Genomic DNA, 26,846 nt, shown 5'->3' on the forward strand with positions numbered 1-26,846 from the left:
ATACGGCAAGAAAACTTTAGGGGCTCGAAATATGATCTTCTCGACCAATAATGCTTGCAATGTCAACTAATGATACACACAGAGCTAACTTTCTATGCTCTGATCTTGATCTCATTCCTCATGATCGACTGGTAGTCTAATATTTTTGCTTCAAACATAGATCAAAATGCCGTCTCAAAAGGGTATCTGCTCTAGAGATGTGGAAAAGACAGACTCGCTTGAACGCTGCAAGAAAATGACAAAGGAGATGAAATATAGCCCAGGGCTATAGGCCAGCAAAGAGCTGGAGGGCGATCATGATAGCAAGACGTCCGTGCCTTGAAAGGTTGCGGTGCCAGACCACATACCTCTGATTAAAGGCAGGTGCACCTTACTGATCGTGGTGTTCGTCGAGGCTGCAATGGTTTCAGCCTGCTTCTTGATTGTGGGGTCGTTGTTGATGGTCATATGACCATGAAACACAATCAGTTCGCCACCCTTGATGATGTCCATACCGCCTGGTCCAGTGAGGTCGGCGTCACTGGTGACGAGCAAGGGGCGGCTTGATTTAGTGTAAGGCCCCCAGATATTCGTCGCAGTGGCGTACGAGACGTCGTATTTGGGCGTCGTAAAGCAATTGCTGCTGAAGAACAGGAAGTAGATTCCTTCGTCGGAACGATGGAGAGATGGTGCCTCGATCAATGGTCCGTCAAATTCGTCGCGATCCAAAACCTCGACAGCATCCCCAATCAGAGTGATGCCGTCGGGGCCGACTTCCTGGAGCATGAGGGGTGTCGGTACGATGGGTGCAACAGTGTTGCCGCAGGAGCCGCCGTGGCCAATAGAATTCCCGTCGACTTTGTAAACGACATAGCGTGTATTGGTGGATTCGTCGAGGAAGCCGTCGGGATCAATAGCTCCACCGAGGGCATTAACGTCTGGGCACGCGAAAGGAGTGTCAAGCGGGACATAAGGTCCCAGAACGTCCTTAGAAGTGGCCGCACCCACACAATGATGTGCAGGAGACCACACAACATTATCGGCGTAGTAGAGAACAAATGAACCATCGTCCTGGCGCGAGAATTAGTCATGAGGTCTGAAGAGTACCTTCCGTGCCACTCACCAGCTGGACCACATCTGGCGCCCAGACACCGGCGCCTGTCTCCCATGCCCCTAGAGAAGGTAGAGCGTCGTGATGGTCCAGTAGTGTCCACGTCTGGTTATCGGTCGAAGTGGCCACTTGAACATGGACCAGGTCCGGTCCGAGGGCTCGATTATTGGTCGCAAAAGCATAGGACACGCCATCAACATGAATAACGGCAGGATCGGGGAAATTGGACGATATATGGGGTCCGATTATAGAAGCGAAAGGACTCGAACCGGGATCTGACATTAGACTTGTCGACGAAGACTGCGGCGATGGCTCCGGTGATCGGATAACAGAGTTTCGAGGAGTCAAGGGCCCCAGGCTGGTCACGGCCGACGAGGCCAGGAGATACGTAGGAATGGCAACCATGACGCCGAGTAAAATCTGAATTTGCAATGAAAGTGGGAAGAATCGACTGTCCCTTTCTTTGGGAGGTAAATCTGAAGAAGTAGATTGTGGAAAAGAAGGAATCGAGTGCTTCTCTGAACGAATGTGAGAAGATTGTACCCCTCCCTGGTGAGGGCGCCTGGAATGAGCGGCGAGCAAAGGCTCTTTTTCTGTACTGTGCAAATGAGTCGCCATGGTGTCAGAGGGTAATGGCAGTGATAATATAGTCGAGTGCCAGGGGGTTGGATCTGAGGTTGTTTGTGTCGCGCCAACTGCGAGGCCCCGTCCCTCGGCTGGCTGGCGTAAGAGGTTCAGGGGGGAGTGGATTGTTTGAAGCTGAGAGGGGCACAATGACCATCTGGCGCACGGCAAATGCCCTAGGCAAAGGAGTGAGCGATATTGTGGGAGATACTTTTGGGCAGATTTGGGCACCGTGGTATCGTGGGGTGGAGGTCCTGTTTCCAACTGTACCTGTACACCGTTTCAGTCAGCATGCAAAAAGGCAACAGTGTCAATGCGATGCGATGGGAAACGGTGTTGAGCCACGGTGAGTTGACCGACGCCTCCCAAGTACCCGGTAGGGCGCAGATGACCCGAGCATTCAAAAGTAGCACGCGCTTAGCATGTTTCTGGGAATGGCACGGGGCTATTTTGGAGCATCAGCCGCGACGGTGAGTGGCCAGCAGCGAGTCTGAGGTGATGTTTCGGAGTGTTTGTGCGAGCGTCATTCGTGGGCTGGGCTGCGCATGTTGTAACAGTAGAACAGCACAGCCCCAAGGAGTCCCTCGGAATGTGGGTGCATGTGGGTGCCGGGGTCACGTGGACGGGCTCGCAGTTCGTGAAATTAAGCTTTTTCATGCCAAGCTGCTCGCTAGTAATTCCCTATTCGGTGACATCAACCCCTTCTTTCCCCATTCCCCCCTTTTGCCATTTCCTACCCTTTCTGCCCTTCTTCAGCTTGAGCGAGCTGGTACACCGACTGCCGAGACCTCAGCTTGTGGTAGTCATGATGATGTATTCGCCTCGCACGAGGAATTATGATCTCTACCTACGGTCCATGACGAGGACAGAGGCACTTTGGTGCCATGGTCTTCCTGTTCCTCTATCTCCCCTCCCGCGCCAGCCGACTTGTCTTAAGCCAAAAAAGTGCCTCTGATATCTTTCCCCAGGTGCAATCATAATGTCTCACATTGGTCAACCAGTGGACCACGCCATCATCCGTCGCGGTTATCGGGGTCGCTCTCACCAACAGTTTCCCGCTGCTAGACTTTCGACGCTGTAACGTCTCTAACGTGCAGACAGAAGTATGTTGTTCCAGATTGTCTGGTCGGTAAGTGCGGCCAGCTGGCGACACGGCAGCCATCACTGCATCCGTTTCTGCTGTTGCGCCGACATGAGTATATATTCATCTCGCATGCGGCGATTTCTGCACATCCAGGGCTGATGAGGCCGATGCCGCTGCGTATGCAATGCCTGCATTCCCTTATCTATCGGGCTGACCGGATATGTATGTACATATGTACTTCATGCAGCAATTTCCTTCTGCACCCATTTTTCCAGACCGCCTTTGGCGATAATCTCTTGCACATTCGGGGGCAGCTCTCCAACCTTTTCCGTCCATCTCTTCCCGTTGGCGCCCTCCGTTACTTCGATCTGGGATTTTTTCACATCCCAGACTAATGTCCATCCGGTGCGACGCGACAGTTGCTTTTCTCGTGGCTGTGTCGTAGCCGGCGGAGGTGAGTCGAGACTCTGCTGCGCTTCTTTATTGCCCATTGGCTCTGTAACTTGAGTGGACGGCCGGGGCGTGTTTAAGTCCGAGAATGTTTCACGTAGTCGTCGGATGAGCTTTGGCACCTCGAGACCCATCAAGCCATTGTTGATACTGTTTCGCGAGAAGATGTTCCCAAAAGAACCGGCAACCACCAAAGGAATCTTTCTGGCCAAGATTGAGGTCGCTGCTTGTTCGCGTGAGCTACCGCATCCGAAGTTGAACCCAGACACCAAAATATCTCCTGGTCGTGCAATCGAGGAGAACTTAGGGTCATAATTCTCCATACATACCTCGGCCATCTTCTCCACAGGCACATTGTCTTGATATGTGTATTTTCCGGGATAGATGCCGTCGGTGTTGATGTTGTCTGCATCACAGAAAACAATCTCTCCTTCCACTCTCTCAGGGAAACCGGGATAGACTTCAGTTGAGCCTGACGTGGCTTCCTCCACCGATTTGCCCTCCCCGAACGTCTCCTCAGCGGATTCGATCATGCTGTCCAGCTGGTTGATAATCTTCTGGAATGCTTCATCCGCAGTGATCATTCGATCCTCTTCTTTGATGCCGTCGCCCTCACCACGGATGACTCCAGACCACCCTTGGGGCCTCTCGTACCAACCGGGACCACTGATCTTCCCGCTAAGAGCACTGGCGGCAACGACTTCGGGGCTTGCGAGGTAAGCCTTTGCTTCGGTGCTGCCCATGCGACCTTTGAAGTTTCTATTCGTGGCACTGATACCGACTTCGCCAGGTTCTAGGAGGCCTGTTCCCAACCCAATACAGGGTCCACACCCTGCTGGAAGGGTGACCGCACCCGCATCAACGAGAGTCTGCCAATCGCCGGCATCTTCGGCTATTTGCTGCTCAGGCAGCGAAGCTGCGGCGATGTAAAACTTGACGCCTTCGGCAACTCTTGGGACTTTCCCGTCATTGTTTGCTGCCTCGGCCTTGAATACCTTTGCCGCTGCAGCGAGATCGGAAGCGCGCGAATTCGTGCAAGATACCAAATACGCCTTGTCGACTTTGATATTTTGATCCTCCAACTCGTTCAATGGTGTTGCAACCTTGACGGAGTTAGGTCCAGACACGTAGGGCGCAAGTGTGCTGAGGTCTAGGTATAGGTACTTTGCATACTGAGCCTCTCTGTCGGCTGCGAGCTGGTTGCCGAAGAGTTCATCCAGTCTTGCATGCGAAAATCGTTCATTTCCACCCCTACCTTCGGATGCATCCAGCGCGGACATGGTAGCCTTCGAGCGTAGCCAGCCTTGTAACAAGGTGTCCATTGGGAACAGTCCAGACAAGGCACCCCATTCCGTGGTCATATTCGCAATCGTTAAGCGAGCATCAATGGGTAGACTTCGAAGTGTTTCCTCCGATCCTGCAAACTCTATTGCATGATTGAGAACATCATCTTTGTCAAACAACCCACACAGGGCAACAATCACATCTTTGCCGGTGACGCCTTGGGGTAAGACGCCAGTAAAAGTGACCTTTGCCACCGGAGGGATCTGCCACCAAGTGCGTCCAGTAGCCCAGATACTGGCGGCATCCGTCCGCACTACAGGAGTACCAAGGCAGCCTATGCCGCCATACATATTGGTGTGACTGTCACTTGCAACGACCAACGTCCCTGGCCATGCGTAGCCTTCCTCCACCATGATCTGATGTCCTATGCCCCGACCAGCAGGGTAGAAGTCGACGCCTTGCTTATTGGCAAACTCTTCAATTTGTCGGTACTTTGTCAGATTCTTCTCCGACTTGTTTTGCACATCGTGATCCAGCGTCATCACAATTTGTTTCGGATTCTTCAGCTTTGAAGCTCCTATCGACATGAACTTCAACGCGACGGGCCACGAATTATCGTGGGTCATGCAATGGTGGGGTGCGATCGTAACATAGTCGCCCGACTTCACAAACTTGTCTCTGGGCAAGCCCACGGCATATTGCTGAACAATTTTTTCTGTGAGCGTCTGGGGCACTCTCGGGGAGGTCTTCAGTGACGAGAGGATTGCGGCTGCGTTGGAATCTTCGAGCTGTGCATGGAATACATCCTGGCGGCGTCGCGCCGTTATGCGAAAGCTGCGACTCTGCGTTAATCGCACCGGGATGGGCTGACAGATGGCCCGCGAGGTACCAGTCCCGGTTAAGCGCAAAGAAAACTGTCGCAGAGTTAGTCCGGCTTGTTCAGAACACAGCTTCAGAGAGCACCGACCATCCTGCGCCAACAAATAAACGAATGGCGCACAGAACAATTAGCTGGTTAACATCTTCCTCAAAAATCCTCCACGTCAAAAAGCATTCAGTAGGGAAGAAGGTAGGGTATATGACAGGCAATATGCGCAAAATGATCTAGATCCACGGAGCACACCGTATTTGAAGCGATTCCGGTGGAGTGGAAAAAAAGCACCGATGCTGGAGAGAAGAAGTCTCCAAATTGCTACAGCAGAAATATGATTGGATGATCCAAGTCGGCACGTCACCGACGAGGCTGAGCAAGGCTGAATGGCTTGCGACACGAGGCTCCGAGGTTCGGAGGGGGGAGTAACGCGATTATGAGCAGATGGGGACAATTCCAGACTTCGGTTTTCCCCATTGCAATTGATGATAGGAATACTAATTTAGATAAATCAAACCTCTCCTATCAGAGGAAGAACCTCCATTGTCACGAATGCAGTGTTCTTGTCTCTTGAGAGGCCAGCAGGAAGAAGGGCAGCTCTAACGGATGCATTGCCACCAGTATAACCACCATCTTCAAACTATATTGTTTGACGCTCTGTGGATATATATATTTCATATAGCACCGCTTAGCCCCTTTAAACGTATCTTTCCGTCTATCGTCGGATCTAAAGCCTGCAATTCCTTTGGACGCGTTTGGAATCGTATTCCAACCCCAAAAGGTCGACCTGAGATCAATCACTCAAACGGTGTAGCGGAAGAAAGTCGCGTTATCGCCTTTTTCCCTCTCCGCGGCCTTGTCCTGGTCGGTATATTGGTCTGGCGCTTTATACTCGCGATTGCGACGGGCGTTTTCGCGCCGAAGATAGGTGGTCATGAAGACCTGCAGGCACGTGCTCATGGTGAGCAGGCCGATCAAGATGGCGTGGCCCTTTGTGAACTTGGGAGAGTCGGAACTAAGGTAAATGAATCCAGAAACGGCCCCACCGAGGTTGCCTAGTAATAGTCACCGTCAGAGGCGAGTCTAGCTTGCGAGGGATATAGGTCTTCAGACCGGGAAGGGGCGGCCTTACCAAAACCAACATGCATTGCAATACCCACTGCTCTCTTAACGGAGCCACCAATATTATTGCCATTCCAAGCAACACCTTGAGGAACATTAGGATAGATTCCCGCGACGAAGAGGAAGCACCCAGCATATTTGACGTGAGGGTTCTGGGATGAAATGAGTAAGATAAGCCCAAGAATTGCTGAGAGGTTAAATCCTATCATGAAGAGTCCGCGGGTCTTGAGCTTGTCAGCGGCATAGCCTCCGGTGATACAGCAGAAGCAGGCCACAATATAGGGCGGCACTGTCATGAGCTGAGCTGTCTCGTTTGTGTAGCCCAATGTCTTGACGATTGTTGGCAAGAAGAGGGAGACGGAATACAAAGGTGTGTAGATCCTAGACACCAGTTAGTAGGGGGAGATCGGGCCGCAATAAGTGGCTTACCCAATGGTGATGAACATATGAACCCAGATTTTCCAGTCCTTAAGTGCGTCCCAGCAATATTTCATGTCGAACTCGTCGGCGAGAGAGCTTCGGTCTCGTTCCAGGCGTCGAGTCACTTCGTGTTTCTCCTCTGGGGTGAGGAATTTTGCAGTGGAAGGATAGTCGTTCATGGTCCAGAATGCAATGATAGCTGATGCCAAACACTTTAGCACACGTACTTTCCCACAATCTTCCACCAGCCGCTACTCACCAATGATAAATGTCAAAAGGCCTTCGAGAATGAAAAGCCACGACCATCTGTACTCTTGTCAGTCATCTACACAGCACAACGCGCGTCCCAGAATACACATACCCAGATTTGCCACCAACCCCATCCATTTCGACGATTCCGCGCGCCAGGAGACCGCCAAAAGCCCCAGCGGCCGTAGCTGCGGAGAAAAAGATAGCCTATTAAATTTGTGAGAACAGAGCACAATGGAGGAGACTCCGAGCGACGAAGCTGCCGTACTCACCATTCTCAGACCACATTCATGGCGCTTATACCACATGGTGATGTAAAATGTCACTCCAGGAAATAAGCCTCCTTCTGCAATGCCCAAAGCAGCCCGAGCAACAAGAAGGCCTGTAAAGTTATGAACAAGACCCATAAGAGTCGTGCAGACTGCCCATGCAACCATGATAGAGGGAATCCAAATCGAAGGTCGTGTGCGCTTCATCATGAGATTGGACAGTGGCTCGACGAGGACGTAAAATGGAAAGAAGATTGCAAGAGCCACCTGAACAATTGTAAGTGACAGATACGTTTACAGAGGGAGAGATTGAACAGACATTGTAGTCCAAGCCTGACATCCCAAGGTCCTTCTCGAGGCCAGCAAGCCGGGCGTTCCCAATATTGGTGCGATCGAGGAAGCTGAGAAGATAAAGAAGTGCCAGAAATGGGAGAAGTGTCCAATCAATCTTCCTAATCAGCTTCTTCGTAGCCTTTACGTCAAAGCCCAAATCTTGGGAGCTCGAAGATGCGGATTCCAACATCTCAATCTTCGTTTCGACAGCTTTGCTGTCAGGGCTCTCGATGGAGATCTCAACCTCGGTGGGGCCCATCTTGTTCTTTTGCTAGGGATACTAGGAGATTTGTAGTGTATTAATAAGAGGGAATTTTACCGACTGTCTGGGTCTGTGTAACAACAGCCGCGGGTAGAAACCGTCTCAGGAGACTGTCAGAGAACACAAAAGGATAGGAAGCCACGCACGAAGTTGAACAGGTAATCTGGGTCACAGCGGACAATATATAGATTTGCAATGCAAGCACTCACCGTTGATGGAGGGCACGAGCGAGGGCAGCAGTCTACTTCCCCGTGTAACAAGCCCTGCTCCGCATTGCTCCAGGCTCTCACCCCAGATCCACTGATGGTCTCTCAGTGAATCCATCCGTTTTTGCGACGGAAGGGGGAGGAATCGATTCTCAACGTTTCTGACCAGGATTTGGTGCTTTGTTGATTTCGTCTGTTCGGACAAAGGGAGATTCAGGAAGAATTTCTAGGCAGACCAGGCATGTCTGTCCAAAGTCGTAGTCGTCGGATCCGAATGACGGCATAGTGGGATCTACATGTGCAACTGGGGGAGGATGCAAGGAGCGACGTTATAGGACCATCTCTCGTATCGAAGATGCCGCCAGGTACTGCCGAATGGTGTGCTATCCTTGGCACACTGGGATTGTTCGACAAAACCAGATTGGGTTCGGAGGGAAGGACAAGAAGATCTCCCCTAGGCGAACCAGGGGCTGTCGCAGGAGTAACACAGATGCTACAAGCCCCTGAGTTGGTAACACCACGTATCTGGTGCGGAAAGGCCGCCGCGTGGATAGATAGCCCTTGAGACGACCGTGGGTTCGTCCAACCTGTATTTTTTTGGTGTAAGTACATGCAATGTCAGCTGATCGGTCGAGAGGAAGGCTACACATAATATTGGGGGGGAAAAAGAGGCCAAAGCAGAATTGCTCAGCCTTGGCTTCTAGGCAGGCGGGCGGCCATGCGCGGAGCATGTGCTGATTCAGAATGGCAAAGCGAGATAGCGGTCGATTTCTATCAGAAAAGAGGAGGAAATGTAACCCCAGATCCCCGAGTGAGATCCCTAGTGGTGTGCCAAGTTGGTGCCAAGACATAGCGCCAAGAGCGAAATGGATTCAAATTCCGGACTACGTCAGGCATTCACCGGACCGCCATCCGGTGGCCACATGTGAAGCCAGCAGCCAAGCATTCCCAAGAAATAGCCAGCACGAGTCACTACCCGAACACGACGGTCTAGAACTCCTTCATCTCGAATTGCCTTGGCCTGGTTTGTATGATGAGAGGTCGAGTTGGTACTTTGGTTTCGCTCTTCGTGGCAGCGGCACTACCACGCGGAGAGCTCGACCCGTGGGGAAACAGTCCCTTCATCCGCCCCTATCACTGACGTCCCCGTGCGCCAGCGTCTCACTCCTGCAGACCAAAACCTACGTGGACGTCCTTGGACTCTGGTCTGTAGAAAGCTTGTGTCTACTGTTGACATGCCATATTAACCAATTGTTTCCTCCAGATGTTTCAGCATAACCAAGCCAACCTCATGCCATTAGGCATCCTATCACATCCGACGAAAATTGTTGAGCAGTGTTCAGACCCAGGGGTGTCGAGGTATTCCTCAGAGGTCGCCATAGCCTCGTATCAAGCACCTAGATTCACTGCAAAACAGGGTTTCTTTTGCGAACCATGAGCATGTACCGCGGCTTTCGCCAAATTCTCCCGAAAGAAGACCGCAGATGTCTCCTGGGATTCGGTCTCCTCTTCTGCAAATCAGCCTGCGTGATCGACGTTGATGACTTGGTAATTTGGGCTCTGTGATCTCCTGGCACTGCGACAATACACCCCATATAACCCGGTATCATTCCAGTGTCTATCCTTTACGGAAATCTCATCCATGTTAGAGCGAATCATCATAGGGCGTCTGTATGTTCACTTTTGCTTTCCATTGAACGCCATATATATGCTTTTTCTCGCCTTGCTTTATGCTCCCTGGCTGATAGAGAAGTTTTTGAGGCTTAATATCAAAGAGATGCTATTTCATACGTTCAGGGAGAGATATGGTTCTGGTGGCTCCCTGCCACGATGCAATGAACGCGAATCACCCGACCACCATTCAGAGATCAGATGGCACAATCCGCCCCGGGGCTCCACGCCTGCAGGCTTCAAAAGCGGGCGGAAGGAGTATGAGGATTTTGAAAGACTTCAATTGACAGAAATGGGTCTTCGTGAGACAACTATCCGAGGGCAGACATGCTGAGTTGTGCGAGGGTATTTGCTCGCTCGAATGTTGGCAAATGGGCAGACCAGATCAAGGTATCCGCCAGGAACTCGAAGTAGTTCATCCCATACCTGTTCGAATTTCTCCGTTGCTAAAAGCACCCAGATTCTGCCTCCCAGTGGATGGAAAGCATAGCCACACTGACACACAGCCCAAACGACCCATATTCATCGACTCGTCTGGCGTTCCCCCTCATTCCGCACAAAGTGGCCCGAACTCTCTGTGAGGAATGCGCGAGTCTCGAAAGCATCTTGCTGGAAGGGAATAGGACTCTATATGGGTGGATGCCAATTAAATCTGCTGCGCGAAACACATGGGCTTTCAAGATTATAGGCTCTCCCATTCGGTGGCGGCTGAGTTGACATGGGAATCAGCCACGTGCTTCCTTGCCCTTTTCGCTGTGCCTTTCTGTAAAAGAGACTCCACATGAACTGCATACAAGAGCATTGAGCGTCTTTATAACACCCTTGGAATGGTCACCAGTGTTCCATCAGATCTAACAAGCCACGATCGATCTGTATAAGAGTCCACTCGAGTCCACCCGACGTAAAAGCACTTGCGACTAGGGCTCGGACCGGCTTGGATACCGGGAACTCTGTCATATTGCAGTATACTGTGCTGACTGTGGTATGAAGGCCCTCCACATTTTGTCACCCCACGGAGTCTGTCCGTGCGGCTGAATTACTGGCTGAATTTAGCCGGAGCATGTGCGGAAATCCACTTCATAACATCATGCGACAATGGGCCGAGCAGCATCAAAACGAATGAGGGACTAAAACACAGCATCTTTATTGCCAGATATATCGGTAACGGCAAACGAAGTAAGCGACACAGATCCTGGGGACCTGCTTTTTGAAAATCCCATCACATCCACTCCAACAATCTCGACACTTGAAGTGGTAAGGGTTATATCAAATGGAGCCAATTCGTCTCGGCCTCATAGGCTATGGCTTTTCCGCCAAATGCTTCCATCTACCGTTCATCAACGCGTGCCCGGACTTCAAAGTCGTCGCTTTCTTCCAACGAACAGAGGCACCGACGGAACCCAAGGGCGCAGAACCCGGTTCACATTGCACGGTCGACTATCCCGACGCCAAGCACTATCGAACTGCAGACGACTTTTTTGCCGACAAGGACATTGATGTCGTGATTGTTTGCAGCAAACAGGATACGCATGCAGAATATGCCGAGAAGGCTTTAAATGCTGGGAAACACGGTATGATCTTCTAGGCCTTCTTCTTGGAGCTGTCTGAAAATGAGAGGGTTTCTAACCCTTGTCTGTGTGTGAAATAGTTGTTGTGGAGAAGCCCTTCACCAGGACGACAGAAGAGGCCGACCATCTCATCTCTCTGGCAAAGGACAAAGGCAAGATCTTGACAGTCTTCCAAAACCGAAGATGGGTAAGTCGATCAGATCATCGTCATCACCCAGGCAACGACGCTCCCCCGTTCGCTTCTCTCGAGCGAGTATCTGCAAAATATTCTCTCCCTGATGCCAATGATTTTGACTCTCTAGGACAATGACTTCCTAACTCTCCGACACCTGCTCGACAAAGACGCCTTTGGAACCATCGAAGAATGCGAGATCCATTACGACGTCGACTTCCCATTTTGGATGAGGGGCATGAACAAGAAGGAGTACTCGCCGGGAGACGGCATGACATTTGGTCTAGGTATTGTATTTTCTCCTCCCCGTCTCTCTATCACACAGCTTTCCAAGTCCCCTGCCGGCTCGCGTGGCCTAAAGGACGAACTCAAAAAAGAAATGAGCAATTTTTCTAACGTGTGACCTGCCGTGCCCCTTTTGCAGGAAGCCACACCTTTGACCAAGCACTCCTGCTCTTTGGGCGGCCCAAGTCCGTGACGGGATTTCTGCGCGTGCTTCGCGGCGTCGAGAGCGAGATCGAGGACAGTTTCACGGCCATCCTACAGTACGATGCACCGCAGCAGGATTTGCTGGTTACGGTGAAGACGATGGTGGTCTCGACGATGAAAGATCAGTTGAAGTACTTCGTCAGAGGAACGAAAGGGTCGTTTGTCAAGGTTCGTTTCGCGCCTGGTCGTCTTTTTTTGTTCCCTCCTATCATATGCTCCGTTCTTTTCTTTTCTCTGCCCATTCATCAACGAGGTCCCAACTCGCTCCTATCCCTGCCCCTCCGTATTCCTCCTTTTCCGCCCATCAAAGAAAACCCTCCATATCAACCTCGTCAGCATAAGTTGCCAACATGGCCTGAACCTGAACCTGAATCTGAACCTGAGCTGACATGAACGCGACACGCATATAGCACGGCACATGCATCCAAGAAGAACAGATCCTCTCTTCGCCGTCCATGTCCCCGACGGACCCGGATTTTGGCAGGGAGCCACCGCACCTGTACGGGCTGCTGACGACAAAGGGTGAGCCCGCGTTCGACCACGCGCACCAGATCTACGAGCCCGACTTCAACCTCCACGTCGGCCGCTATCCCACAATCCCGGGCCACTGGCTGGGCTTCTACGAAAACCTCCGCGACGCCGTCCGTGGCAAGGCCGACATTGCCGTCAGGCCCGAGCAGTCGAGGGACGGGATCCGGCTGATTGAGCTAGTCAGGATGAGTAGTCAGAAGGGCGAGGCTGTCGAGTGGCATTGAAGGGCTGCAGCAGTGATTGCGACGAGACTGGCAACTACGACTACGGGGAGAGCAGTGAATCGACAAGCGGAGTGATGCAATCGTCTCAAAGCTGTGACATGCGCATGTCGAGGGTTCCCTTTGCAGGACGGGAGCAGAATGAGCAGTTGAGCAGAAAAAGGGGTTATAGGATTCGACTGCCTTCAGTCTCTGTAGCCATAGTCATCCGCCAGTACCGCTGCCTATATAATCCCATCCACACTGGTCTTGCCGGGCTGTTTCCCACTTCCTCAAAGGACTCCTTTGCAACCCAGTCCTCCCTTCCAGTCCAGCGCAGTGAATGTGCAATTTTGACCTTTCCACAACCCAGAACCAAACCAATACCAAACAACAAGCATCCAAGAGCAGCCATAATTACGCGATGAAGAACGTCCCCCAGATGCAACTCCCCTAGAAAACACTGGTGCCAGATATAAAAGAAACCCTCCTTCAATCCCTGTTGTTTCGAAAAAGGATCCCAATCTCACCAACCACCCCTTCCACAACGCCATGCTTTCACGAGGGGAATGTGGACACTAGCCATGTCCATCTGAACAGCACAGAACTGCCCCATTTGCCTGTTGCAAACCCCTCCCACGGCCCGTACCAAAGGAGCCAATGCTTTGTCTCCATTGCCACCCACCCTTCGATGCCATTTGTCATGATTCCGAAGACTAACCCAATGTCCATAGATTCCCTCCTTCCACTTTTTGGTAATCAAGATGTTGCCCAAATCTCCAACCCTCCACCACCTGACAACCCTTGGTGAGACCCAATGACCACCCGCTAAACGACTGAAAGATCGCTGCAAAATGATCCCCGTCCCCGTAACACGCTATGTGGAAGCATCATGAAGACCCCAACATGCATAACGAACCACGAGCACTCCCACCTATGCAATGCCCTGTACACCGAAGATATGCTTCAAAAGGCAACACAACTCCGCGCATACAAAACATGTCATGTCCAGGTCGTGTCTTCATAACTCATTCAACCCCATACTGAGGTCGTGCCGATTTTGTTAGAACCCCAAACACCGCTGCCTGTGCCCCAAGCACCCATTCCGGAATTCGAAGACTCTTTCTGCGCATTTGAATTCGAGTTCGCCGACCCTGCTCGATCAGCATTCTGTTCATTCGATCCGAACCCGTATCCCAAAGAAGAAGGCAGGGGGGACGTCGTGCGCTTGTTAATTGACTGGTTTGGCGCCTGTTGCATGTTGGGACGGCTGCCAATTGGCCCCATGCCGCCACTGACGGGTGCAGTGGTTGACTTGGAAATCTGCCGTGAGTGCGATGACTCTTCTCCAGACGGTGGCGTAGGTGCCTTTCCGGAAGCTTGAATGGAAGTATCGAACGTACCGAATCCTGACGACGTTTGCGCAGATGGAGACGTTGCTTTTTCCGCACGAGAGGCTTCCTGACCCGAAGATGCTCCCTGAGCGCCGGATTCACCTTGCGTGGTTTGCCCTGGCACGCCAAAGGGATCAGACGTGCGGGGTGAAGGACCACGAGGGGCCCCTGGAGCAATGCCAGAAACAGCTCCAGCTTGATCTCGACTGTTGCCATCCTCAGTGGAAAAGGGTACTTGTCCGACGAAAGCTGCGGGGTCACCGCCGTATAACGCACGATGTTGACGAGCAATCAGCTCCCGGCGGCCTTCCTCACTCAAGGCACTAGGGCTCATTGAACGATCCGATTTGTTAGACGACATTTCTGCCAGCAGACCTGTTCTGAGTCTCAGTGTGGTGCTCTGTTCCACCTCCGTGCACAGGGTGCTTACTCCGATTATACTGCTGTTCTTGATGATAATTGCGGAGCTCGCGTTCTCGCTGCGCTGCCATCCTCCTTTTTGCTTGCATCATCTGATCGGCGTCCCCATGACGGCCTTGATGCCTTTGCGCGGCGTAAAAGTTCTGAAGGTTCGAACCGGGGTGCGATCGTGAAGGGTCGAAGTCACCAATGGGATGGCGGCCTCCGTGCATTCGGGGGGCTGCATACAATCAGATTCTCGTCCACGGCGTGCAGGTGCTGGGATAGCACGCACCATACTCCACTCCTGGGCGCAATGGGCCAGCTGGCATTGATCGTTGTCCACCACCGCCACCGCCATAGAATTTGCCACTCTTGACAAGATTATCCATTGCTCGATCCACCTCTAGTTTCTGGAATCAGTACTTCGAGTGACAGTTTCTGAGTGACAGTCAACGCACCTTCGAATTGCATCGCGAAAGCACTGCCGTCTTCGCGCTGAGAGGTGGAACTGGCACCTGGGATGTGACTATCAGTACCTAGCGAGGCATTCCATGTGGTCCAGCGTCACGCACCTGATCTTGACGGCGGAGGCGGCTGCTCCCAAGAGGGCTGCCGAACCGGCGCCTGCCATCCTTGAGGTTCGTAGGGGAACGCCATATTTCTCAATTTTTACCCGGCCCCTCGTTTGACAGAGTCTTGGGCACTTCACCCGTCGAGATTGTATGACCGGCCGAAATGATAGGGAATGCTCGCAAGGTGAAGACTAGCTATAGAACCGATGAGTCGATTAAGTGTTGCAAACAAAAGGCGATGATTAGGCTGGATGCGACTGGCCAAAGGGTCGAGAGAAGAAAACGTGCAGGTTGGAGGGGAGAGGGGTTGGACATTTGGTGTATGTGTGTGGTCCGGTTCTTTGGTTTTTTGGGGGGGGGGAAGTTCTGGTACGCTGGTTCGGTGCGAGGATGTGGGTGGGGAGAGCGTTCATTTTTCTCGAGGGATCGCTTCGGCCGACTCGAGCCAATGATGGCTTCTGTGTAATCGCTCGAATTGCCCCGGGGGGAGGGGTTGCCACGGGAAAGAAATGCGATTGAAAGAGTGAGATGACTTACAGATCAACCCAGAGCCGAGCTCGGAACCTCGCAGGTCGCAGTCGCAGTCGCGGTCGCAGTCGCAGTCGCAGTCACAGGTCGCAGGAGGCAGAGGGCAGAGGGCAGATGGCAGATGTCAGTATCGCGCAGGACAAGATGGATGTGGATGGAAGCCCACACTGCAGCGGCAGGCGGCAGGCGGCAGGCGACACAGGTAAAAGGTAAGAAACGAGGAGGAAGGGGACAGAAGGAAAAGAGAGCGCAGGCGGAGAAAGATGGAGAGATGGTTAAAAAAAAGTTCTGCGATGAGAAGCGAGAATTGACGTTAGCACCACCACCACCACCACCACCACCAAAACCACCAACACCACTTGCAACAGCCACCCACTCGGTGTCAGTGCACCCACCGCTTTTCCCGACCGAAAAGAGGGCGACAAAGGAAATTCGAAAGGGCCTCCAGGAGGCAAAAATAACCCCCACGACCACGGCTTACTAGGCTTCAGAACCCCCTAAAAGACTTACCCTACCTACCTAGGTAGGTACAAGTACCGACTACTTAGGTGCCTCGGTCCCCTAAACTTGTACGCCGTCCCCCTGTTAGACACCTCCTACCCACAGTGTTAACAGGTACGGAGTACTCGGTACCCTGGCAAGTATCGCCCTCTTCATATTGCAATCCCTTTTCCTCCTCACTTTTCCTCTTCTCCTAGCAACCAGTCGGCTCCCTCATCCTCCTCCCCCCTCTCACGTTTCTTGCCGGAGAATTCTCAGCGAGACAATTGCTAGGCGCAGGCGGGTCATCCCCGACCATCAACTACCCACGAGCTAGCGATGACCGGCTTAAGGCTGGTTCGCTGGATAAGCGGCAATGCGAGACCCCAAAGAACCCCCTTCACACAATATAGCTCTACGGAATCCTGTAAACCGGACTGAATTGGCAAACCTCAACTGCGGCTGCCCCCCTCGAGATCGGCCCTCTTACGAGTATTCCAGGCGAAGCTGGATAAGGAAAAGAAGTCGAAGCCGTCGGGTCCGTTCTTATGAATTACCGAGTACTTGGTATCCCATCGCCCCGACCTTGTCGAAGCAAATTGTCTCTCCGTGGTGGAGACCACTGGAATGACCGGTAAAATTGTTCTGAGTGTTCCAGGTGGGGGACATTTGGAAGCATTACGAGTACGGAGCATTTACTTTGGTCAATTTCCCTCTCGACGGTCGACTGGGCTCGAGTCAGAGATTCACTGGTGCCGAGTACAAGCGCACGAGGAGAGTGTTGGTTACCTGGTGTCTTCCAAAAGCACCACGACACCAACGACACGAAGCTGATGAAGATCCTATGACGCAAACGAATGCAGGAGACACTGTCGATTCCCGTCTTGCCCGAGCGCGTCTTGAGCATCGATGGCTTCTCTGCCCCTCAATGTCTGAATGGTTCTAGGGCCCTGCACGATAATTACGACCATGCGTCTACCAATCCGAGCCTTCCGGCTTTATGGGGGGATGTCTGGGATGTCCGGGATGTCCCAGTCACGCTTTCGAGAAACCTGACAACAGGATATTGCCAACCAGTCACTAATCACATGGGCGACGGGGTCTTGAGTGATCGGTCCTCTGGCGAGAGAGCTCATTCTCCCGAATTGGCATAGGCAGAGCTGAAGATTGCCCTTAAACTCATGTTCGTCACGCTTCGGCTGCAGCAAAAACCCGCAGGACTACCTAGCCATTTCATGCAGCCATCCTTTTTCGTTCGTCGCACGGGAGGACAGAGTACCGGCCACTCTCCAAGCACCTGGTCTGTCCAGTTCCAAGATCTCTTAGACTCCCAGAGATTCCCCAGCTCCTCCGCGTGATTCGATCAAATTGCGAACTTCTTCTCGTCCTCAAATTTCGAAATGTTCCACAAATAATCGAGCGGCATGGGTCTAGAAGATCTAGTTAACCATCAAAAGACATGTTAGGCGAGCATAATGTAAGGCTCAAGGCGCTTTAGACCAGCCTGGAGCCGAGCCCGAGGCGCCCACGACGCCATAAAGAGCCTGTAAAAATATATAAGGATCTCCGTCTCCTCCAGACGTGGTAGCTGCCCGACCGTGAGAAACGAAGGCAACTGGACTCTGAGGAGTGCATGCGTGACGTACAATCTGCCGCCGCTGATGACAGCAGAGTCGATTGGTCAAGAGCAAAATTGGTATGGTGTCCCTCGTATACAGAGGACTCCGTGCTCTACCACAATTCTGGATCAGGAGGTTCATTGAAAAAGAAACCGCCCACACCTTCGGACTCTGGCAACGGCTGGACCATATTATAGAGTATAATAGAGCGTCAGCTCCTTCGAAAATGGACCTTCTCTGTTGTCGAAATACATAGAAGAGATCAAAATTATCATTGCAAGAATAGGGGCGGAAAGAAATTGCTGTTGGCAAAGACTCGGGTGTCCTGTCCCAAGTACGGAGTACTGGGTACTCTTGGCTCCGTACTCGGGCAGGTTGAGCTCAAGCATAGTACAAAGTCTCCTTCCAAATGTCTCAGGGGTCATAGACCGGTTGAGTCAGCCTAAATTGCGGAGGAGGGCGCCTGGTCTATAATTGGCACCGGGGCAGCAGCTGTTGCGGTCAGAATCTCAAGACAGCATCTCGGATCACAAATTTTGCATCCAGCTCACAGGAATATGCAAAGGCTGAGCATCGCTGACCCCAAGATGGCAGTGGGATCCAAATCACCCCTCCCCCCAGGAAGACTTTGTCCAGAACGAGTAGAAAGGATCGAGGGCGTCTTACGCTCCCGCCAGTCGCCTCCAGAGCCAACATGGCTCACTGGGCTTTTGGGAATCTGATGTGTGTAATAGCTAGCATGATCTGGAAATTTTTCGAATTTGCTTCCTGGCGGTGACCCCGGCGATGCCGTGTTCGCCTTTTCGATGGATGATTAGCCTCTGAAACAGTAAAGAACGCGGTGTCCTGTCGAACGCGACGCGCTAGTAGAAATCTGACAGGTGCATCTCTATATATATATATATATATATATCTATATACTTGGAATATGTATAGACACCGGTATACCGCACATGCCGCTGTGAAAGACGGTCAGAATGAGGCAGCGCAGAGCCAGCACCGCCAGGCAGGGCTTGGAACTGTTGCAGCAGACTTGGACGAGCAACGCAGGCGTCCTCGTCCTCATGGAAAACGAACTTGGCTGGGCTCTACCCGGCCATCCCCTGCTTTGCCTCTGGCCTGCAATGCTGTGTAGCGTAGCTAAACTTCCCCCCTTCACCGTTGTCCCAGGTCAGCAAGGGCAGCACTGCGAAAGCCCCATCACCAGACCGGGGTCTGTTGGATGAAGGTGAAGCTGAAAGTGAGGATAGCTGAACGTGGTGACAGACGTAGATGGGCCGATTGCTGCTTGCTGCTTGCTGCTTGCAAGCAGCTGGCAAGTGGCTGCTGTTTGTCTCGTGTCACTTGGTTTACAGTTGCTCGAGACCAATATTCAGCACGAGGAGAAACAAGGGAGTCTTTCTGCCGTTTATATGAAATTGAGGCTTGGCACCAACGGACCAGAACGAGGGCATTTTTCTTTGCTGGCTCGCTGGGTGACCCACGAACCCACCACGGGGCGTAGAATGCAAGACTGTTCGGCGGCCTTCGCACTGCTCGGTCCAACTGCTAACTGCTACCTACGGGCTGCCACGGGCCACCCAGCAAGAGCACCCAGTGCGAGCACCATAGGCTGGTCAGGCCTAGTGGCCACAGGGCACACGGCACAGGCCACCGGCCACAAGGGCCCTCCCTCTCCTTCACTAACTCCTTCGCTGGTAACCACCGACAAGCAACAGTCCTCCGTACGAGTAAGTCGTGCACTGACCTGCACCGCAACGCACCCGCAGCAGCCAGGAACAAGCGAGGATCATCTCTCATTGCACCTCGCACCTCACACTTCACACCTCACACCTCGACCACTCCCATCCCTCATCTACCTACTCAACTACCTTCTTCTCGACTCTATCCTCGTCCAATCCTCGACATATCTTCCTCTTGACACGCGCCTAGAGGCCCTATCCTACTTCTGCCCGCATTCTCAATCCTGTATATCACCAATTTCCCCCCCGTCCCCCGTATTCTGCTCCCCGACCAAGCAGAAATCTCAACGTCCTCCCAGCCCAGAATCAAAAGTCCCCAGACGCTCGACTTTCTCCTGATTGTACCTCGCACTGCGGCTCTACGCCTTCCTTCAAGTCGAGCCCACTTCGGTTCGCCAACAGAATCGTCGATTGACCTCTCTTTCACCTCGCCGCCCTCGACGGGCTTACTCAGACACTCCTCGACACAGACGAGGTCCTCTTGCTCTGGCCGGCCAGCGTCGTCACTGGTCATAAAATCAAGGCCGGTGGTGTGTCGCATCACACGGTTCGCTGAGCTCGGTGCTCCTCCTTGCTCCGGAACGTTGCATACAGCACTTTGCAAACCCATCCCTAAGCAGTACTCGGACCCCCTCTCAAAAGACTCGCGACCGGGCTGCTGCCATTTCGATCTTATACATACATTGGAAGCAGGATCAGACTCTACGTACGCCTGATCCGGCGCGACTGTCCTCGCAGCAATTATTCAACCAGGATAATTCAAGTCCAACCTCCTCCTGGACCGTCATATGACTTGCAGAGTGCCCAAAGATGAGGGAAACAGTATACCTACACCGATGACCGCGCCATCTGCTCAGGCTCTTCCGCCCAACATGGAAATGGAGTCAAACGCTAGCCCTTCACACCCTACACGACGTTCGCACCACGTCTCCTCACACTCCAAGTCGACGCCGTCCACCCCTTTCCATCGACCCGAATCCCGTTCGCATTCAAGAGCTTCCCTTTCCCCAGAACCCCCGGCAAAAACCAATTCGCCCCGTTCGCTACCATCCGACAAGAGCCACACACCGCCTGCAGGCCGGAAGCAGTACGGAGGTTGTAAATATGAGACCGGCATGCAAAGAGCACGGCGGCGTGTCCCTTACTCCTTGGGGCCAGAGCCCTTGGAAAAGGATAAGTCCGAGTTAAAGACCAAGTTGACCCATGAGGAAGATGAAACACTAACGCAGGACATGCAAAAGCTCTATGAAGAACTACAACCAACTGCCGAGAGTGAAGCTCGCCGGTCAAAGTTCATCGAGAAGCTCGACAAGATACTGCGGGCAAGATGGCCAACGTCCTCAATCAAAGTCAATGTCTTTGGCTCTACAGGGAACAACCTGGGAACCTCGGATTCCGACGTCGATATCTGCATCACGACTGATTGCAGGGAGATGGAACGGGTTTGCAATCTCGCAGAGCTGCTGGCAAAACATGGAATGGAAAGAGTGGTATGCGTCTCTTCCGCCAAGGTGCCAATTGTCAAGGTTTGGGACCCTGAATTACACGTCGCTTGTGACATCAACGTCAATAATCCGCTGGCTTTGGAGAACACGCAACTGGTCCGGACGTATGTCAGTATTGACAACCGAGTGAGGCCATTGGCCATGATCATCAAACATTGGGCGAAGCGAAGGATGTTGAACGACGCTGGTATGTGGTTTTTTTTTTTTCCACGCTGTTGACTTTGCGACCTTTGGTACTGATGTTTCCCAAGCCCTCGGAGGCACGCTTAGTTCGTATACGTGGATATGTTTGGCCTTGAATTTTCTGCAAACAAGAGACCCTCCAATCTTGCCTACTTTGCAACAACAGCCTAACTTGCAGCAGAAAGAGGTGGCTGGAGTGAATGTATCTTTCGATCGCAACATCGAGGCTCACAGAGATTTCGGGAGCCGCAACAAGTCTTCCCTGGGCGAACTTTTGTTTCATTTCTTCCGCTACTATGGTCATGAGCTTGATTTTGAGCAAAGCGTGGTTTCGGTGCGACTGGGTCGAGTGCTGTCCAAGGTTGAAAAGTCGTGGCACCTTCTCCAGGACAATCGGCTCTGCGTTGAGGAACCTTTCAACGTATCAAGAAACTTGGCAAACACTGCTGACGACACGTCGATGCGAGGCATCCATCTGGAGTTACGGCGGGCTTTCGGGTTGCTCGGGGAGGGCAAGCTTGAAAGGTGCTGTGAACAATTTGTCCATCCTCCAGATGAGATCAAACCCTCGGAGCATTTTGTGCCACCCTCGGCGCGACCGGTGATTCCACAACCTCCAACGCAGCCATCACGAGGAGCTCGGAATGCAACTCGAGGTGGTAGCAGGAATCTAAGTCAAATGGGTAGAAATCCCCGACGGTCTTCGAATCCGACCACACGAACCTCCAATTACTTGCGCAATCCTCCATTCCAGATGACAACTCATGAGTTGCAACTTCAACAGCAGCATCAGCAACATCTCCTGCACGACCAGCTGTTTCAACAATACCAGTATCTCCAGCTTCAGGAACAGGAATTAAGAATGCAGCTCTATCAACAAAATCTTCGGCAAAGAGGGTTGATGGCTGCTTATAGTCAACCCACAGGATATAGTCAGTTTGTCTCGCAAGATGACGGCCTTGATCTTGGTTCTAATCCACAGGTCAACGGCATTGGTCGAGCTCCCTTGTCAGCACCACTGTACCAGCACAGCTTTCCTCGATCGCCGTACCTGTCTGCAAGCCAACCGAGCCAAGGTGTTTCAACGAACCCGCCGTCACCGAGACTGAATTCGGTGCTTCCGGACAATCGAAGGTACTCGCGCCGAACGTCTGTAACACAATCATCCACAGGAGGCTCCTTGCGAGCTCAGTCGCAACCTGCACGGGCAGTTCCAGTCTCTTCTTTGGGACACTTGCAGCGGCCTGATATCGCAAGCCTTCAGGATTCTGCTATTGGACGGAGATCGTCCTCATCTTCAACATCGCAAGAACCGTATACTGCCTATATGGAGAATGCCTACGGTATGATTGGACCAATCTATGATCCAGTACGAAGGCCCGCCGAATATCTGGGATATTACGTCGGTCAATCGCCGTCGCTGTCTGCTTATACTCAGAGCACGGCGATTTCTCCCATCCCTTCACACATTGGCCTCGCCATCCAGAATGGAGGCCTATCTCCACGACTTGCTCCAACATCGACTCGACCTTCTGGGACCATGCAAACTCCCCCGCTCCAGACGATTTCTACTGCCACAGTCGAGACGCATCCGGAACCAGATCAGGGACCGAGGAATGGTGATGGTGGCAATACTGAATCAGACCTATCGAGGCCTAGGACAGGCCCGTTAATAGTGGATGGGTCGATCAATTCGCCGCTGCGGAGGCGCACGACCCATTCCTTCAACGATCCCGAGGACCATATCAGTTTCAGCGCATCCACATCGGAGGACTTGGCCTTCGACACCCCCTCAAGCTCAGATGAACAATCCCAAGACGCTTTTGAGTGCAGTGCACATGGAAAGATTTCGCCAATCAGTCCCAGCCAGACACGAAATCATGCTCAGCATCCAAACGGTGCTCCAGATTTTGTGAATGGGCATCAACCACCGAGAGCAACGGGAAAGAGTTCAAAGGAAGAGCGGCAGGTTCCAGTGGCCAAGGCAGGGGAGTCGTTGGGGATGACCGTCCTGAATACGATCAAGAAAGCGGGCAGCCCAGCATGGTCTCTTGATCGGCAACTTTCCTCCGTGGAGGAAGTACGCACTCCTTCTCCCAGGGTTGAGACATTCAATGGGGAGGGCTCTTTTCCCAAGCAGAGCAAGGGTCACACCGGCCAGGATGAGCGCTCATCCAATGGTCAGACAATGTTGGCCAATGGCGAAGAACGTGATTTTGCAAGACCGCTTGCGTCAAGAACCAACGGGACTGCGGGATCCTCGGGTCATGGACCCAGTTCAGCGCCGAATGCCAATGTACCTAGCGGCTGGCAAATGCAAAAGAAGAAGAAAAATAAGAGAAAGACGGTCAAATCAGAAAACGATGCGCAGACGTCGAATCTTGCCTTGGGAGAAATACTACCTGCCGACGAGTCCCTCCGGAAAGGCGGCTAGGCGCTCCTTTGCTAAACATTTCCCCTGACCTGCAGCATATTTTGCCTGTCCACTTTATGAAAGATGCCGTCTTGTCAGCCCGATGAGTGGGTTCTGGCCCCATCTTGCGCTCCGCATTCTGGTCCGGGCAGATGGCCTCGACAAAAGGCAGCATTTATGATATCAACAGCACACATCTAGTCGTTCTATGGATTTTGGGTTATGCATGGATCAAATTTGTTGGCGTTTGTCGATCTAGCAGGAAGCAGCATCCCTGATCGGGATGCAACGCATGGGGATGGCCGCGGCGTTTCTTCAATACCAAGGGACGTTTTCACATACCCCCCTGAAAGTTGTGGGATGCATTCGCATATACGGCTCGATTGAAGGCCGGATCTTTGATGGCTCGAGGGCTCCATGGAAGGCCACGCCGCTTCGACAGGACATGGCGATTCTCACGGCCTCGAGACAAAGCTTGATTGATGTTTTTGCAAAAAGGTGGAAGCCGGATGATCATGAGATTGGCATTAGAAATGGATCCCTTGCGAACCCAGCCAGTCGTCGGGGCTTTGATTTTCTTTTATTCCTTTTACTTTGATTGTGGACAGGTGGGAGAATAGAGCAAGGGGGTCACAAAAGCGTCAAATTTCAAATGGCTTCAGCCCGCTACTGGAGCGATATAAACCGACTAGGGGAAAAACCAAGGCTGAGAAGAAAGGAGAGATTGTAAGATTGCTCGGGCGGGGGGGAAGCCGGGACAGTAGATGAGCAGATTAGAGAGAATGAACGAAAGGAACGTGACCATTGTTAAACCCAAGAAGGGCGTTTGTGCAAATCCCTCTGGCCCTCCTTACCGAGAACCTCCCTCCAAGCCTCCCTCGCCCCTTACCAGGCGAGGCTGCAATGGTCACGTGAGCCAGGCGAGGCTGACCAATGTCGACTCGCTCGTACGATTCGGAAGGAGACAAAGCCACGACTTGCTGTGCCTTGCATGATCCTCTCAAGTTTACCCCCCTCGCTTGATATGCGTGGCCAATGACCAGCCGTCCTGGTATTTTATTGTGGTCCCCAGCGTTTCTCGACCTTGTGTACGAAGTAAAGTCGTCACACTCAGCACAATGCGGCATGCAGTCGCCGCAAAGTCTTGATGGGACTCTTCTCAACTCCTTCTGCTGTTTATCACACCACGCCTCACGCCACAGAACCCTTCATGTTCCACAACAAAGCCTCTTGGTCTTAAAAGCAACTTCTTTCCCTTCGACGATCTCGACACCGCTGGTTCATGCCTAGATAACGTTTCTCCTCGACGCATTCTCTCACCTGCCCACCTCCCATAATGCCTCTTATACTCGACACCCCCTCAGAGTCCTCGGTCGACTCGGACTTGGACCACCAGGAAGAGAGACGAAAGCTACATCATGACGCCGATGTTGTTATCGTGGGCGCGGGCGTCGTGGGGGCTTCGTTGGCGGTGGCGTTGGCAAATCAAGGGCGCAGTGTCATCCTCCTCGAGAGATCGTTGAAAGAGCCGGATCGCATAGTCGGGGAACTCCTGCAGCCTGGTGGTGTACAGGCATTGAAAAAGTTGGGTTTGCGCCATACCCTCGACGACATCGATGCGATCCCAGTCAATGGATACACCGTGATTTATTATGACGAGCAGGTGCCCATTCCCTATCCCGCAATACCGGGTGACGCACGGCATCAGGCTTCAGAAAAGCCAGGAAATCCCAAGAGAGCAGAGGGGCGGTCGTTCCACCATGGTCGGTTTGTGTCTCGATTGCGCGCTACAGCAATGTCACATCCAAACATTACCGTCTTCGAGACTGAGGCTACTTCACTCATAGCGTCCTCTCATACCGCAGAAATTCTTGGAGTCGAGTCCATCACTCAAAAAACACACAAGGACTTTTTCTTTGGGTCGTTGACCGTCATCTGCGACGGATATGCCTCCAAATTCCGGAAGTCGTACATCTCTCACACCCCCAAGGTCAAGTCAAAATTTTGGGGCCTGGAACTTATTGATTGTCCTCTCCCAATCCCGCAACACGGAACGGTCGTCTTGGGTGACAATGCTCCAGTATTGCTATATCAGATCGGCACCCACGAGACTCGGGCGCTGGTGGATATTCCAGACGGGTTAGCATCCACATCGACGGCCAACGGTGGCGTCAAAGGTCATCTCCAGAAGGTTGTGCTCCCGGCTCTACCGGCTATGGTGCGACCATCGTTTCAGGCTGCTTTGGAGAAAGGCAATCTTCGAAGCATGCCCAATTCCTTCCTCCCTCCGACGACCAACACAACTCCAGGTCTAGCCATCCTCGGAGATGCCATGAACATGCGCCATCCCTTGACTGGAGGCGGCATGACTGTTGCTTTCAGTGACGTCGTCTTGCTCTCCGAGTTACTCTCTCCAACCAAAGTCCCAGATCTCGCAGATACCAGGCTTGTACTCCGGCAGTTCCGCGCGTTTCACTGGCGACGCAAGAACCTAAGCTCCGTGATCAACATCCTCGCTCAAGCGTTGTACTCGCTGTTCGCCGCCGACGACTGGCAACTCAAGTACCTTCAACGGGGCTGTTTTCGATACTTTCAACGAGGCGGCAAATGCATCGACGAGCCTGTGGGGTTGCTGGGGGGAATCATCCCGCAGCCCTTCGTGCTGTTTTATCACTTCTTTAGCGTGGCGTTGCTGAGTATCTGGGTGCTTGTACACGAGAACGGCTTGCTTCTGTTTCCGGTCAGCGTGGTTCAGGGGGTGTTGGTGTTTTTGAAGGCGTGCGAGGTCATTTTCCCGTATATTTTTGCGGAATTGAGGCGTTGATCGGAGGGCGGGAATAGAGATACAACAGCAATGACAACGACGCCACCAAGAAGACGGGAGTCGGATTTCCGGACATGATGCTAGCGAGACAGAGGGGAAGAGGGGGAACAGAAAGCGATGTACAGACACCGATGGATGGATGCTGATCAGCACAGTCGCGAATATAACGAACAAGAGCAAGAAGCACTGGAAGTGGAAGCCCCGAAAAGAAGGAGCACGCTGGATCCTTCCTCGTCTGGAGAAATGGAACGTCTTGTTTAGAGCGAGGTACATACACAGTCCTCCGTAT

The 26,846-nt window shown here is 52.5% G+C and overlaps 7 protein-coding genes across 7 annotated transcripts; 3 read left to right on the forward strand and 4 right to left on the reverse strand.

The window, feature by feature from the left end:
* Positions 1-294: 294 nt before the first annotated feature.
* A1O5_04511 (uncharacterized protein) lies at positions 295-1,495 on the reverse strand (the record flags this gene model as incomplete). The annotated part of the gene is made up of 2 exons (XM_007745116.1): positions 295-1,050; positions 1,103-1,495. 2 exons carry the CDS (start codon positions 1,493-1,495, stop codon positions 295-297), a joined length of 1,149 nt encoding a protein of 382 aa, XP_007743306.1.
* A 1,542-nt stretch (positions 1,496-3,037) lies between these two features.
* On the reverse strand, positions 3,038-5,502 carry A1O5_04512 (homoaconitase, mitochondrial; the record flags this gene model as incomplete). The annotated part of the gene is made up of 2 exons (XM_007745117.1): positions 3,038-5,446; positions 5,500-5,502. The coding sequence occupies 2 exons, from the start codon at positions 5,500-5,502 to the stop codon at positions 3,038-3,040; spliced, it is 2,412 nt and encodes an 803-aa protein (XP_007743307.1).
* A 702-nt stretch (positions 5,503-6,204) lies between these two features.
* On the reverse strand, positions 6,205-8,055 carry A1O5_04513 (uncharacterized protein; the record flags this gene model as incomplete). The annotated part of the gene is made up of 7 exons (XM_007745118.1): positions 6,205-6,458; positions 6,536-6,906; positions 6,955-7,144; positions 7,205-7,251; positions 7,307-7,401; positions 7,467-7,730; positions 7,783-8,055. 7 exons carry the CDS (start codon positions 8,053-8,055, stop codon positions 6,205-6,207), a joined length of 1,494 nt encoding a protein of 497 aa, XP_007743308.1.
* Positions 8,056-11,205: 3,150 nt separating this feature from the next.
* On the forward strand, positions 11,206-12,919 carry A1O5_04514 (uncharacterized protein; the record flags this gene model as incomplete). The annotated part of the gene is made up of 5 exons (XM_007745119.1): positions 11,206-11,506; positions 11,584-11,690; positions 11,806-11,962; positions 12,100-12,332; positions 12,575-12,919. The coding sequence occupies 5 exons, from the start codon at positions 11,206-11,208 to the stop codon at positions 12,917-12,919; spliced, it is 1,143 nt and encodes a 380-aa protein (XP_007743309.1).
* Positions 12,920-13,927: 1,008 nt separating this feature from the next.
* A1O5_04515 (uncharacterized protein) lies at positions 13,928-15,348 on the reverse strand (the record flags this gene model as incomplete). The annotated part of the gene is made up of 5 exons (XM_007745120.1): positions 13,928-14,664; positions 14,720-14,929; positions 14,984-15,094; positions 15,150-15,206; positions 15,264-15,348. 5 exons carry the CDS (start codon positions 15,346-15,348, stop codon positions 13,928-13,930), a joined length of 1,200 nt encoding a protein of 399 aa, XP_007743310.1.
* Positions 15,349-20,504: 5,156 nt separating this feature from the next.
* A1O5_04516 (uncharacterized protein) lies at positions 20,505-23,754 on the forward strand (the record flags this gene model as incomplete). The annotated part of the gene is made up of 2 exons (XM_007745121.1): positions 20,505-21,324; positions 21,389-23,754. The coding sequence occupies 2 exons, from the start codon at positions 20,505-20,507 to the stop codon at positions 23,752-23,754; spliced, it is 3,186 nt and encodes a 1,061-aa protein (XP_007743311.1).
* A 1,315-nt stretch (positions 23,755-25,069) lies between these two features.
* On the forward strand, positions 25,070-26,557 carry A1O5_04517 (squalene monooxygenase; the record flags this gene model as incomplete). Its single annotated transcript, XM_007745122.1, has 1 exon — positions 25,070-26,557. The coding sequence occupies one exon, from the start codon at positions 25,070-25,072 to the stop codon at positions 26,555-26,557; it is 1,488 nt and encodes a 495-aa protein (XP_007743312.1).
* Positions 26,558-26,846: the final 289 nt, after the last annotated feature.

Source organism: Cladophialophora psammophila (genome assembly GCF_000585535.1).
Source record: "Cladophialophora psammophila CBS 110553 chromosome Unknown aczJe-supercont1.6, whole genome shotgun sequence".
Lineage (NCBI taxonomy): Eukaryota > Fungi > Ascomycota > Eurotiomycetes > Chaetothyriales > Herpotrichiellaceae > Cladophialophora > Cladophialophora psammophila.